This window comes from Nerophis lumbriciformis, linkage group LG07, assembly GCF_033978685.3.
Source record: "Nerophis lumbriciformis linkage group LG07, RoL_Nlum_v2.1, whole genome shotgun sequence".
Classification (NCBI taxonomy): domain Eukaryota; kingdom Metazoa; phylum Chordata; class Actinopteri; order Syngnathiformes; family Syngnathidae; genus Nerophis; species Nerophis lumbriciformis.
Genome location: NC_084554.2, coordinates 34,484,322 through 34,497,724, shown reverse-complemented (window position 1 = coordinate 34,497,724; position 13,403 = coordinate 34,484,322). Strand labels below are relative to the sequence as shown.

Here is a 13,403-nt window from a genome sequence, read left to right as displayed (position 1 = left end):
ACTATTGTGTAATAGTGTATATGAGTATAATATATATTTCTTTATTTAATTCATATTTTATTTATACTTTTTCAATTATAAACCGTTTTAAATACATTTTTCTCTTTACAAACTTTTATTTAAAAAAAAAAAAAGCTATCATACATCAGAAAAGTTAATTTTTGTATTATATTTGCATTATAAATAATCTTGCAGTATGATTATTTTATTGACAGTAAATATTTATTTTGTATTCAATTACTTAAAAAAAACTTTTTTACTTGAGTAACTAGTTCAGATTTTTTACTATCTACTTTTTCTCATGATTTTTAGGACTTTTATTCTTGTAATAATCTTTAAAAATCTATACTTTATTTTTATAATGATATATCTGTGTGTGTATATTACACACACACACACACACACTTATTTATATATATATATATATATATATATATATATATATATATATATATATATATATATATATATATATATATATATATATATATATATATATATATATGTCTTAATAAGGTTATCCAAAAAATAGTGCTTGATACCGTAGTAGAGCGCAATATATGTATGTGTGGGAAAAAAATCACAAGACTATTTCATCTCTACAGGCCTGTTTCATGAGGGGGGGTACCCTCAATCATCAGGAGATTTTAATGGGAGCATTCGCATACCATGGTTTATATAGGGCACAGAGTGGCTGGGTACAGGCTGGCCTAGGGGCGTGGTGATTGGCTCATGTGTTACCTAGGAGGTGTTTCCGTCTATGGCGGCATGTTGTTACAATTTCGCTGCGCTTGTTGAGGGATGACAGGTCTGGACGGTAAATAATAAACAGTTTCTCTTTCAAGCATAGGTTGCATCTTTTATTACCACTATTGTAAGGTGTGCTGGATGCAAGAATTTGCCATGTTATTGAATATTCAACATTATTGTCTTTGAGGTCCCAAATGTGTTTGCTGAGTTCTGTGGTATTTCGCAGGTTTTTGTTCCTGAAAGAAGCCTTGTGATTGTTCCATCTGGTTTTGAATTCTCCCTCGGTTAATCCTACATATGTGTCGGATGTGTTAATGTCCTTGCGTATTACCTTAGATTGGTAGACAACTGATGTTTGTAAGCACCCCCCGTTGAGAGGGCAATCAGGTTTCTTTCGACAGTTACATCCTTTGTTGGTTTTGGAGTCGCTCTGTCTGGGGGTCGACGGCTCATTTGCAATTGTTTTGTTGTGGTTTGAGATGATTTGTCGTATATTGTTCATGCAGCTGTAGCTCAATTTAATGTTGTTCTTGTTGAATACTTTTCTTAGGGTGTTGTCTTTGGGAAAGTGTTTGTCAATCAGATTGAGGAATTTGTGTCCAATGTTCGTTGAGACGTTTTTGCTGTATGGGGGGTTGTACCAGATGATGTCGTTTCGTTTTCTGTTCTTTTTTGGCTGGTTTCCTGGCGTGGGTTCATAGGTGAGGGTGAAATTGTATCCGCTTTCATCAAGGGCTTTTTGGTACGGGGGGGTTGCTTGGTCAAATTCAGCTTTGCTAGATGACAGCATCGATAGCCTTTTATTTGTTGTTATTTCTCAGGTTGAAAGTGACGTCAAGGAAGTTGACGGTTTGCTTGTTGGCTTCAATCGTGATCCGTAGGCCGTTCTCTTTGAAAATTTGGCATATGCGCTTCTTGGTATTCTCGCTGCTCCTTGGCGAGGCGCGACACACTGCCAGTCCGTCATCACGGTAAATACCAAGGTTCAGATTGAGGCTAGCGAGCTGGGAGAGGAGGAAACTCCCAACGAGTTCACACGTTTCTGCTCTGTCAAAACTTCCCATAGTGACGTCAAATGTTGCATTGTTCTTTTTTTGCCATGGTGTACTGTTGTGGATGAGAATGGAGTTTTTTGCGTGGATGATGATGTTTCTTTCGTTGCCTGTGATTGAGTCGTAGTCTGAGGCGAAGTCTATTGCTTGAGTCAGTAGGTCTTGCGTGATGGAAGGGTAAAATTCCTCGATATCAAAGGAGATAAAGTTGTGCTGTTGTTTGTCTTGGATGTTGTTGAACCATTTGATTACTGCTGCTGTATTTCTCCATTGGTTGAGTGGTGTTTTGTCCTTGATTTTTGTGTTGACTCTGTCCAGGATTATTTTGCTGATTTTTCCTATTTCAGATTTAGTTGGGTTTATTAGTCGGCATGTTGGGTTATTTGCGAAGTTGGGTTTGTGGTCCTTCAATGTGATGAAGGCTTCCTTGTTGGCTGTGGCGTCCACCCTGTCCTCAATGTCCAGTTCAGCCGAGATCCTTTTATTTTCCAGGTGGATGTTCTGTAAGGTGTTGGGTTGCGCTTTTTTGTATGATTTGGTGATGCTTCTGTCCAGTAAGGTGTGGTGTTCTGGTATGTCCATTCTGTAGAAGTTTGTGGTTTTATCGGCAGCTATGATGAGGTTGTTTACTTTCTTGATGCGCTCCTTGTCATTTTTCAGCTTGGTGAGGAGTGGGTTGCGGATTGGCTTGAATTTGACTGATTGTATCATTTTGAGCATGTCGTTCTCAAAATCCTTTAGTTCCTCACGGCCTACGGATCACGATTGAAGCCAACAAGCAAACCGTCAACTTCCTTGACGTCACTTTCAACCTGAGAAATAACAGCTACCAACCATTCACGAAACCCAACACAACACTCCAATACATGCACCATGACAGCAACCACCCACCCACCACCACGAAAAGAATACCTACCGGAATCAATAAAAGGCTATCGATGCTGTCATCTAGCAAAGCTGAATTTGACCAAGCAACCCCCCCGTACCAAAAAGCCCTTGATGAAAGCGGATACAATTTCACCCTCACCTATGAACCCACGCCAGGAAACCAGCCAAAAAAGAACAGAAAACGAAACGACATCATCTGGTACAACCCCCCATACAGCAAAAACGTCTCAACGAACATTGGACACAAATTCCTCAATCTGATTGACAAACACTTTCCCAAAGACAACACCCTAAGAAAAGTATTCAACAAGAACAACATTAAATTGAGCTACAGCTGCATGAACAATATACGACAAATCATCTCAAACCACAACAAAACAATTGCAAATGAGCCGTCGACCCCCAGACAGAGCGACTGCTAGATGACAGCATCGATAGCCTTTTATTGATTCCGGTAGGTATTCTTTTCGTGGTGGTGGGTGGGTGGTTGCTGTCATGGTGCACGTATTGGAGTGTTGTGTTGGGTTTCGTGAATGGTTGGTAGCTGTTATTTCTCAGGTTGAAAGTGACGTCAAGGAAGTTGACGGTTTGCTTGTTGGCTTCAATCGTGATCCGTAGGCCGTGAGGAACTAAAGGATTTTGAGAACGACATGCTCAAAATGATACAATCAGTCAAATTCAAGCCAATCCGCAACCCACTCCTCACCAAGCTGAAAAATGACAAGGAGCGCATCAAGAAAGTAAACAACCTCATCATAGCTGCCGATAAAACCACAAACTTCTACAGAATGGACATACCAGAACACCACACCTTACTGGACAGAAGCATCACCAAATCATACAAAAAAGCGCAACCCAACACCTTACAGAACATCCACCTGGAAAATAAAAGGATCTCGGCTGAACTGGACATTGAGGACAGGGTGGACGCCACAGCCAACAAGGAAGCCTTCATCACATTGAAGGACCACAAACCCAACTTCGCAAATAACCCAACATGCCGACTAATAAACCCAACTAAATCTGAAATAGGAAAAATCAGCAAAATAATCCTGGACAGAGTCAACACAAAAATCAAGGACAAAACACCACTCAACCAATGGAGAAATACAGCAGCAGTAATCAAATGGTTCAACAACATCCAAGACAAACAACAGCACAACTTTATCTCCTTTGATATCGAGGAATTTTACCCTTCCATCACGCAAGACCTACTGACTCAAGCACTACACTTCGCCTCAGACTACGACTCAATCACAGGCAACGAAAGAAACATCATCATCCACGCAAAAAACTCCATTCTCATCCACAACAGTACACCATGGCAAAAAAAGAACAATGCAACATTTGACGTCACTATGGGAAGTTTTGACGGAGCAGAAACGTGTGAACTCGTTGGGAGTTTCCTCCTCTCCCAGCTCGCTAGCCTCAATCTGAACCTTGGTATTTACCGTGATGACGGACTGGCAGTGTGTCGCGCCTCGCCAAGGAGCAGCGAGAATACCAAGAAGCGCATATGCCAAATTTTCAAAGAGAACGGCCTACGGATCACGATTGAAGCCAACAAGCAAACCGTCAACTTCCTTGACGTCACTTTCAACCTGAGAAATAACAGCTACCAACCATTCACGAAACCCAACACAACACTCCAATACGTGCACCATGACAGCAACCACCCACCCACCACCACGAAAAGAATACCTACCGGAATCAATAAAAGGCTATCGATGCTGTCATCTAGCAAAGCTGAATTTGACCAAGCAACCCCCCCGTACCAAAAAGCCCTTGATGAAAGCGGATACAATTTCACCCTCACCTATGAACCCACGCCAGGAAACCAGCCAAAAAAGAACAGAAAACGAAACGACATCATCTGGTACAACCCCCCATACAGCAAAAACGTCTCAACGAACATTGGACACAAATTCCTCAATCTGATTGACAAACACTTTCCCAAAGACAACACCCTAAGAAAAGTATTCAACAAGAACAACATTAAATTGAGCTACAGCTGCATGAACAATATACGACAAATCATCTCAAACCACAACAAAACAATTGCAAATGAGCCGTCGACCCCCAGACAGAGCGACTCCAAAACCAACAAAGGATGTAACTGTCGAAAGAAACCTGATTGCCCTCTCAACGGGGGGTGCTTACAAACATTAGTTGTCTACCAATCTAAGGTAATACGCAAGGACATTAACACATCCGACACATATGTAGGATTAACCGAGGGAGAATTCAAAACCAGATGGAACAATCACAAGGCTTCTTTCAGGAACAAAAACCTGCAAAATACCACAGAACTCAGCAAACACATTTGGGACCTCAAAGACAATAATGTTGAATATTCAATAACATGGCAAATTCTTGCATCCAGCACACCTTACAATAGTGGTAATAAAAGATGCAACCTATGCTTGAAAGAGAAACTGTTTATTATTTACCGTCCAGACCTGTCATCCCTCAACAAGCGCAGCGAAATTGTAACAACATGCCGCCATAGACGGAAACACCTCCTAGGTAACACATGCGCCAATCACCACGCCCCTAGGCCAGCCTGTACCCACCCACTCTGTGCCCTATATAAACCATGGTATGCGAATGCTCCCATTAAAATCTCCTGAGGATTGAGGGTACCCCCCCTCATGAAACAGGCCTGTAGAGATGAAATAGTCTTGTGATTTTTTTCCCACACATACATATATATATATATATATATATATATATATATATATATATATATATATATATATATCTATATCTATATCTATATCTATATCTATATATTATATATATATATATATAATGTATAATTTTTCCGTTTAGTACATAATTCATATTATTTTTAAAACTTTCTCCTTTCAATAATGTTTAAAAAATATACCATTGATTTATGAGGGTGATACTGTATACGAGCGTAATATTTATTCGTTTTAAATTACTTTTAAACTTTTGTTTATCATAACAAATGTTTTACTTTTTTCCCCCTTAACTGTTACCCAAAAGCAGTATTGTGTTTACAATGAGAATGACATGCATTGTCTTAATTTTATTTTTTTGTCTTTTTAAATATTGCTTTAAGTATTTATGAGCTGATTGGCTCAGAGTGCTACCACTGCCTAATAGTGATGTGTGTTGCATGTGTTTCTGCTCAAATGTGAAGTTCCTTGAGGGCTGAAATATGGAAGAACATGCAGATGCTAATTTGAGGGCCGGTGTGACGTTCAAGGAGCGTTGGCCTTTCCGCTCACACATTCACAGCCTGCTAATGAGATGAACATCTGTGCAGGGTTGTGCATGCTAAAAAGACCTTGAAAGAGTATTGGAATTCAAAAAAGTAAATGAAGTGGAGGAAGTGGTTAAAACCATACAGAAGTAGCGATGAGGAAGAGTTATTTTTAGCTGTGAGGAACCCATCGAAGATGGGACATAAACCCCCGAGGAGCAGGCAAGGTGAAGGAAAAGACATTCACCATAGTGGGACCCTACAGGATGTTATTCTATGGGCGCCATTAACCGCCACACATTTTTTAAAGTCCCGCTGCAGTCTGCTCAGAGGAAGCGGCCGCTGTTTCTTCACACCCCCTAGAGATCCAAGCGGAAAGGCTAGGCTGTTCTAATCTCCTGTTCCATGTGTGAATATTCAATTTGGACAAAAACCTCCCAAGCTTCTCAACCCTTTTTCGTAATAGTCCTCCCTCTGTCTTTTATCAGGGCTCCAATATCACAGACACGTGCACCGAGATGCTCATGCAGGGCGTCCTGCTGAAGATTTCCGCCGGGAACGTGCAAGAGAGGATTTTCTTCCTGTTTGACAAGCTCCTTGTCTACTGCAAGAAAAAAAACAGGTGCTTACCTCCAATCTTTGTGCACACAACACACAGAACATGGGATTGAACCACAATGCACTCCCTCACTCCATTTTAGTGAGGAAGTGGCATGGAAATTATATGATGACATCCAATGCAAGAACTCTATCTCCTAAAAATGCACTTGGGAGTACACTTAAATCCTCAATGTGCTCTTCTGGGTGCAAATTATAAAATAACCTTTTAATTATTAAGTGAAATTAGTCGGGGGAATCCTGATGATTGGGAATTTTTGCGCTCTTCTTGCAGGCGATACACTGAATAAAAGACTTTTTCGGTCAAATATTACACTATGAATGTTATGAGCTCCTTTTTCCAGGCCACTGTTGTGTTAAGCAAAATAATGTTGACTTGTCTTTATTTTTTTAATTCTATTTTTGAATAGATTTTCTTGACTTTTTATAGTTATTTTATTTGTATTTCCTACTCTTAATTGAGTAGAATGTTATTAATTAGATTGTATTTTATTTTTACAGATGTTTTTATTTTATACAATTTTAGCTTAGTAGTTAAAATATCTTCTTTTGTGACTTAAAAAAATGTAAATAAGAAATACCTGTAGCAAAAATTGAAGAATATATACATATATGTATTTTTTGGTCAAATATTATTATCTGAATGTTCTGAACTCATGCTTTCCAAATCTAATCTTCAAGGGGAACTGCACTTTTTGGGGAATGTTGCCTATTGTTCACAATCATTATGAAAGACATGACGATGGGTGTTTTTTTTTTTTTAATGCATTCCAAATATTAAATAAATGCGATCAAAAGTCTGCTTACAATGGAGCCTATAAAGCCCTTGAAATAAACATCCAAACACCTCCATTAAGGTTTTATATACATGATGTAAGTATATATGTAATGTAGTAACAGGCACATGTATAGTAACAATTAAAAATTACGTATTTTGATCATTTTAAGCATACGCGGCACATTAATAAAAAAAAAAAAAAGCATCACGTTTTCTTTCTTTTTTTTTTTTTTTTAAATATCACTGATTATTACTCACTGCAGACTTTATGAGAGCCAACAAGCATGATAAAACATCACTTACTGTACAAAGTCTGCTGTCATTTGGATGCAGACTGCTGGGATGTTCATATATTCCCATTTAGATGAAAAATGTCACATAATCCTCACAAAGAAACAGGGTGGTGGGGTGGGTGCTGACCAAGCATCTTTTCGTGTCGTTCTCGCCAGTTCCGGGTCCTAAATGTCTGTCAAAGTGTCCCAACTTGTTGGAATACGTACTCCGACTACTTCTGTCCAGGTGAGATGCATAATTTATGATCTACATTAAACTTCCAGGGAGCAAGGAAGCGAGGAAACACCTTGCCAGTCGATCATGTCGAAATTGTACACAAGCTAGTGATCACGGCGCTGCTATAAATAGTTTGTCTGCGTTAGCGCTTATAATAACAATATCACTAATATTTGGTTAATGTTTGCCATCACATACTGATGGCAGCTCCCGCCATCAGTGTGTGAATGTGTGTGTGTGAATGGGTGAATGTGGAAAATAGTGTCAAAGCGCTTTGAGTTCCTTAAAAAGGTAGAAAAGCGCTATACAAGTACGACCCATTTACCATTTACCATTTACCAATATTCAAGTCACAAAATGTAAATGGAGTATTGTTGGCGCTTTTTGAATGGTTATTTATTGGGTTTTATGGGTGACATAGAGGACCTCCCATTGGCTCTGCTCTAAGTGGACTTTTTTTTAATTTACATTTATTTACAAGTTAGAATGCATTAAAAAAAAATCCGTTAGTCATCATGTCTTTCATAATAATTGTGACCGATAGGCAAAATTTCAAAAAGTTCCATTTTAATATATTTAATTTTTATAGATTAATTGTAATTTTAATTTAAATATTAGATTGTCAATGTTTTGTTTATTGTTCACAATCATCATGAGAAGAAGAAGACATGTATTTTTTTTAATAGGATTTTAAATACGATAAACGCTTGGAAGATGCATGTTAGTACAACTACAGTACGTACAATGTCTGGCTAGCTTTGTACAAACAAAACATGAATTGTGGGCTAATACTTTACAGATACTGTAATATGATTGTTCATGTTTTTCAGTCTGTGCAGATTGGTGTCGTATCACAGCGTTGTGCATTACTAACTCAAGCACGTTTTGTGCTGTCATAGAAGCTAGCTTATCTGTCGCCGTAGTTAGCTTTTACGGCTAATACCGTAGCACGGCGATGTGTTACTTACTACGCTAGAAAAAGAGTTCCTCAGTGTTGCTTACAATAACAATGTCGCTACAGTTTAGTTACTATACAGGTTGCCGAAAGTAAGTGAAGTATTGGCGATTGTTTTTGAATGCATTTTTAAAGTGATTTAGAGGTAGAATTAATTGCTCCCATTAGCTGCATTGCTAGCTACCGAGAACGAGATGATTTTTATATGCGAGAATGTCTCTCATAATGGTTTTAAACGAAAGGCAAAATTCCCCCCAAAAAAGTGCAGTTCCCCTTTAAGCAGAATAATGTAATAATTTAATATGTAATAATTTAATGTAATAATTTTTTTATTTTATTTCCTTAATTGATTTTCTTGACTTTTACACTTATTTTATTTGTATTTCCTAATTGGATTTAATTGATTTTCTATTAATTTGATTGTATTTTATTTTGTACTTTTTTAGCTTATTGGCTCAAATAAGATGGCATCATATTATTATTCTTTACACAACAAATTTGTGGATTAAATAGCTTTAGTTTTAAAAATATATATTTTTAGGGGGTAAAATATTCAGACTCTGAATGTTCTGAACTGCTCTTTCCAGTAAATCAGAATACAATGTTAAATTAATTGTATTACTTTTTTGATGATTGTTTAATTTAGTTTAATTTGAATAATAATTGTTTTTAGAATAGTAGCTCTGGACTAGTGTATGAAAAACTAAAAACAAAAAAATCTAAAAAATAAATTAATTAAATGTTTTTTTAGTATTATGTCCTTCATTTGATTTGTTTCACTTATTTACATTTTCTAATTTAACGTAACTTTATTATTTACATATATTTTCATTTTAAAAATGTTCGAATTGGTAGTTAAAATTCACACTGAATGACACTGCTCATCAACCAATTCCAGACCATTTTTATCAATGGTTGAATATATTCTCATTATTATTATTGTTGTTAATCAATTGTGTGCTGCCTTCACTGCTCTATAAAATGTACAAAGTAGCTGATAATTTTGTCCTTTTAGGCGTTTAAAAAACAGCAAGATGGCCACCGAGGGTCCTCGCTACTTGTTCAGAGGCAGAATCAACACAGAAGTGATGGAGGTGGAAAACATGGACGACGGCACGGGTAAGCGAAACATCTTGTGCATTGTTTCAGTAAAAAGATGCCTAAGAAGAGAGTCCTTGAAAGTGTGTGTATGCCTCTGTGGCTACACGCTGATTGCTTGTGTCTCTTGGCTTGGCGTAGCCTCTGATTATCACTTTTATTTGTGGAAGCCATCATTTCCTGCGCACGGTCACTCCACTGGGCGTGTTTGCTGAGTGATGGATGTGTTGGGCTCGGCCAAAGGCTGCATCAACACGCCAGGCAGGTGGCGAACCGTGGGTGTCCCGCCACCACAGGCAGGGGATATTGCAATCACAAGTCGGCACAGACAAGTGAATTACAGCTCAGATTTCTACATAATGAAGGCGCTGAGAGTTTTTTGGTTTGGTTTCCCAGACGCACACTTGCTGCCCGAGCTTGACAAAATGCCCTCAAGGCTTTCGCCAAGTAAAGGCTGCCACATCATCCCGCTGAGGATGATTGGCATGGGTCTGTTACACCCATACAGGAAATACCATCAGCTTGGAACTTCTTGAAATTCCATTTTACATTGCTGCCAAGCATCTGGATCAGATCCCCATGGAATTTACTTTCACGTTATAGTTTCTGACATACTACACACAGCAAATTAAGTTGAAATGGGTTCAAATGAGACAGAATGTTTTTTTAAAGCTTTTTTTTTATTCTGGAAAGTGAATATTTAATATAATTACATGTATTTATTCTAATGTTATAATTTATTCAAACAATTATTTGAAATGTAAATGTTTTTTTCTGTAATATTCCTATAGTTTTTAAAGTAAAATGAAACTTTTTCCCATAATATAAAATTGTAATGTACTTGATTATCATAAACTTCTTTTTTTTTTTTTTGATAACGTAATAATGTAATATTGTTATAATTTAATCTTATAAAAGTAAAAGTTTCTTCTTCTACAATACTTCATTAATCTAACAGAATTACACATTTTTCTTACATGAATCAATTGAATTTTTTTTTTCCAAATGTTTTTTTTTTTTGTAATTTCTGTGAAATGCTTTCCCTCATTAGGTTATTCTCATAAAATGTCAAATCTGCTTAATTTAACCTTTGATTTATTCTGACTTAATTCTCCTAATGTAAATATTACAACTTTTTCTCGAAAAAACATCTTTTTTCTGTAACATTTTTGATTTTTCTGACAAAATAGAAACAATTTGTAATATCACAAATTTATTGTTAGAAGTTTGACATTATTTTGAATTTTCTCCTCAAAATATTATTTTCTGTGGTATAAATTTTTTTCTCATTAAACTAAAACATTTTCTTTGTAATTTTCTTAAGTTTATTTTATTTTGCGACTTTATTCCCATTATACCACATGTTTTGTTTTTACAATATTCTAACTTTAATCTTATGAAATTAGTTGTTTTTTTTTGCAATATTCTGACTTTTTTGTCATGAAAGTTTAAAAAAAAAAGCTTGATATTAGTACAGTCAGCGGAACATCGATTTATGAATTAATTGGTTCTTGAATGGGGTTTGTAAATCGAAAAGTTTGTATAGTGAAGCAAATTTCTCTATAGAAAACAATGTAAATTTGAATAATGGGTTCTAGCCTTGACAAAAGTCCATATTTTAGTGAAGGTTTGTACATTCTGAACACAATATAAAGTTCTATACCGGGGGTCCCCAAACTATGGCCCGCGGCCCACCACAGCGTCCAAAATCCGACCCGCGGGAAGTCCCAAGTTAAATAAAATGTTTGTTTTTTTTAAAGATTTTAAAAAATCTGTCCTTTCTAATCCTTTTTCTACTGCTTATTACTCTCGGTGTCTCCTAGCCGCTCAGGCAAATCCTATTGTCTAAAAATGCATTTTCCCATCGATAACGTGACATCAGTGGCAAGTGCGTGCTCTTTCAGTCAATTAGTGTGCGAGGAATACATTTTATATATATATATATATATATATATATATATATAATGTATAGATATATATATGTATAGATATATGTGTATATGTATATGTATATATATATATATGTGTATATATATATATGTATATATATATATGTATATATATATACATATATATATGTATATATGTATGTATATATGTATATATGTATGTATATATATATATGTATATGTATATGTATATATATATGTATATGTATATATATGTATGTATATATATATGTATGTATGTGTATGTATATATATATGTATGTATATATGTGTATATATATACAGTATATATATATATATATATATATATACATACATACATACATATATATATATATATATATATATATATATATATATATATATATATATATATATATATATATATATATATATATATATATATATATATATATATATATATATATATACGTACGTATGTATGTATATATATATGTATGTATGTATGTATGTATATCTATATATATATATATATACACACACACACACAGCCTGTCCCCCCGGCCAAATTGCTCTCAAACCCAATGCAGCCCCCGAGTCAAAACGTTTGGGGATCCCTGTGCTATACAGTACTTACTGTATATCAAACAGTAAGTTTGATGAACAAGGATTGACGGATTAACTTTCTCTTTATTAGCAAGCTAAACTATGTTGTATGTGCTGCTCTGCCAACACGTGCACACACAGAAGCCACTATGGTGTCCTCACAAATGATCAGAAATCACAAAAATCCTTAACCTTATCAACCATTTTGCTACAATAATAAACATTTAAAAAATCCACCCACATTAACATCAGCAAAGCGTTGAGGAGAAAGCAGTTGACAGGGAGAGAGAAGGAAGGGAGCGGGAGCCGTGCGAAATTAGTCTGCTGTCTGCTCTGGCATCGTTTTCCAGAAAAGTGCGTTCTCATCACAATTAAAACTTGCTCTTGTGCGAAACCTGCTTCATCAATTATTCCATACTTGTGAGCGCCATTAATGTCGAAAAGTCCTTTTTTTTCTTCTTTTTTTTTATAACTCCACAGTGTTTTCCTCCTTCTTTCCACACTGGTCAGTTGAGTTTTTGGGACTCATATTGAATTGTCAAAACAGACAAAACTTGTTAAAAGTCGAAGAAACACGTGAAAAAAAGGTACACACGCTGAAATGTTTAGTCGTGAGTGACTGGTAGGGTACTGCAATGTGCAGCAAGAGACTTGGAGGGCTCCACCTTCTCAGAAAAATGCTGTGCCCTGCTTTTTGCTTGCATGCGAAACACAAAATGACTGAATGAAGTGTTGAGAGACATGGTTCGCACACGGAGGCACATTTTAGTTCAGTTTCAGTTTATTTCGAACATGCATACGATACAATGTAATGCATCACACATTTCCAGTTGTTTCATTACAGCACGTCCGACAAGGAGTAGGAAGAAGCAGAGCTTATTTAATCTTACCCCTTTTCATACCATGTCCATTTTATCCAATTTCCTTGTTCTCTGTAACAGAACAGTGAACAAATAAATAATATACCATAGTAAGCAAACAAATATTAAATACATAAATAATCTTT

General features: G+C 36.2%; 1 protein-coding gene across 2 annotated transcripts in view; it reads left to right on the top strand.

The window, feature by feature from the left end:
- Positions 1 to 13,403, top strand: part of prex2 (phosphatidylinositol-3,4,5-trisphosphate-dependent Rac exchange factor 2) — a 224,888-nt gene that overhangs the window by 57,155 nt on the left and 154,330 nt on the right. For both annotated transcript variants that reach the window (XM_061965408.2, XM_061965407.2), the window contains exons 7-8: positions 6,411 to 6,544; positions 9,799 to 9,902. In XM_061965408.2, coding sequence (XP_061821392.1) covers positions 6,411 to 6,544; positions 9,799 to 9,902 — 238 coding nt within the window. The remainder of the gene's footprint in view (positions 1 to 6,410; positions 6,545 to 9,798; positions 9,903 to 13,403) is intronic.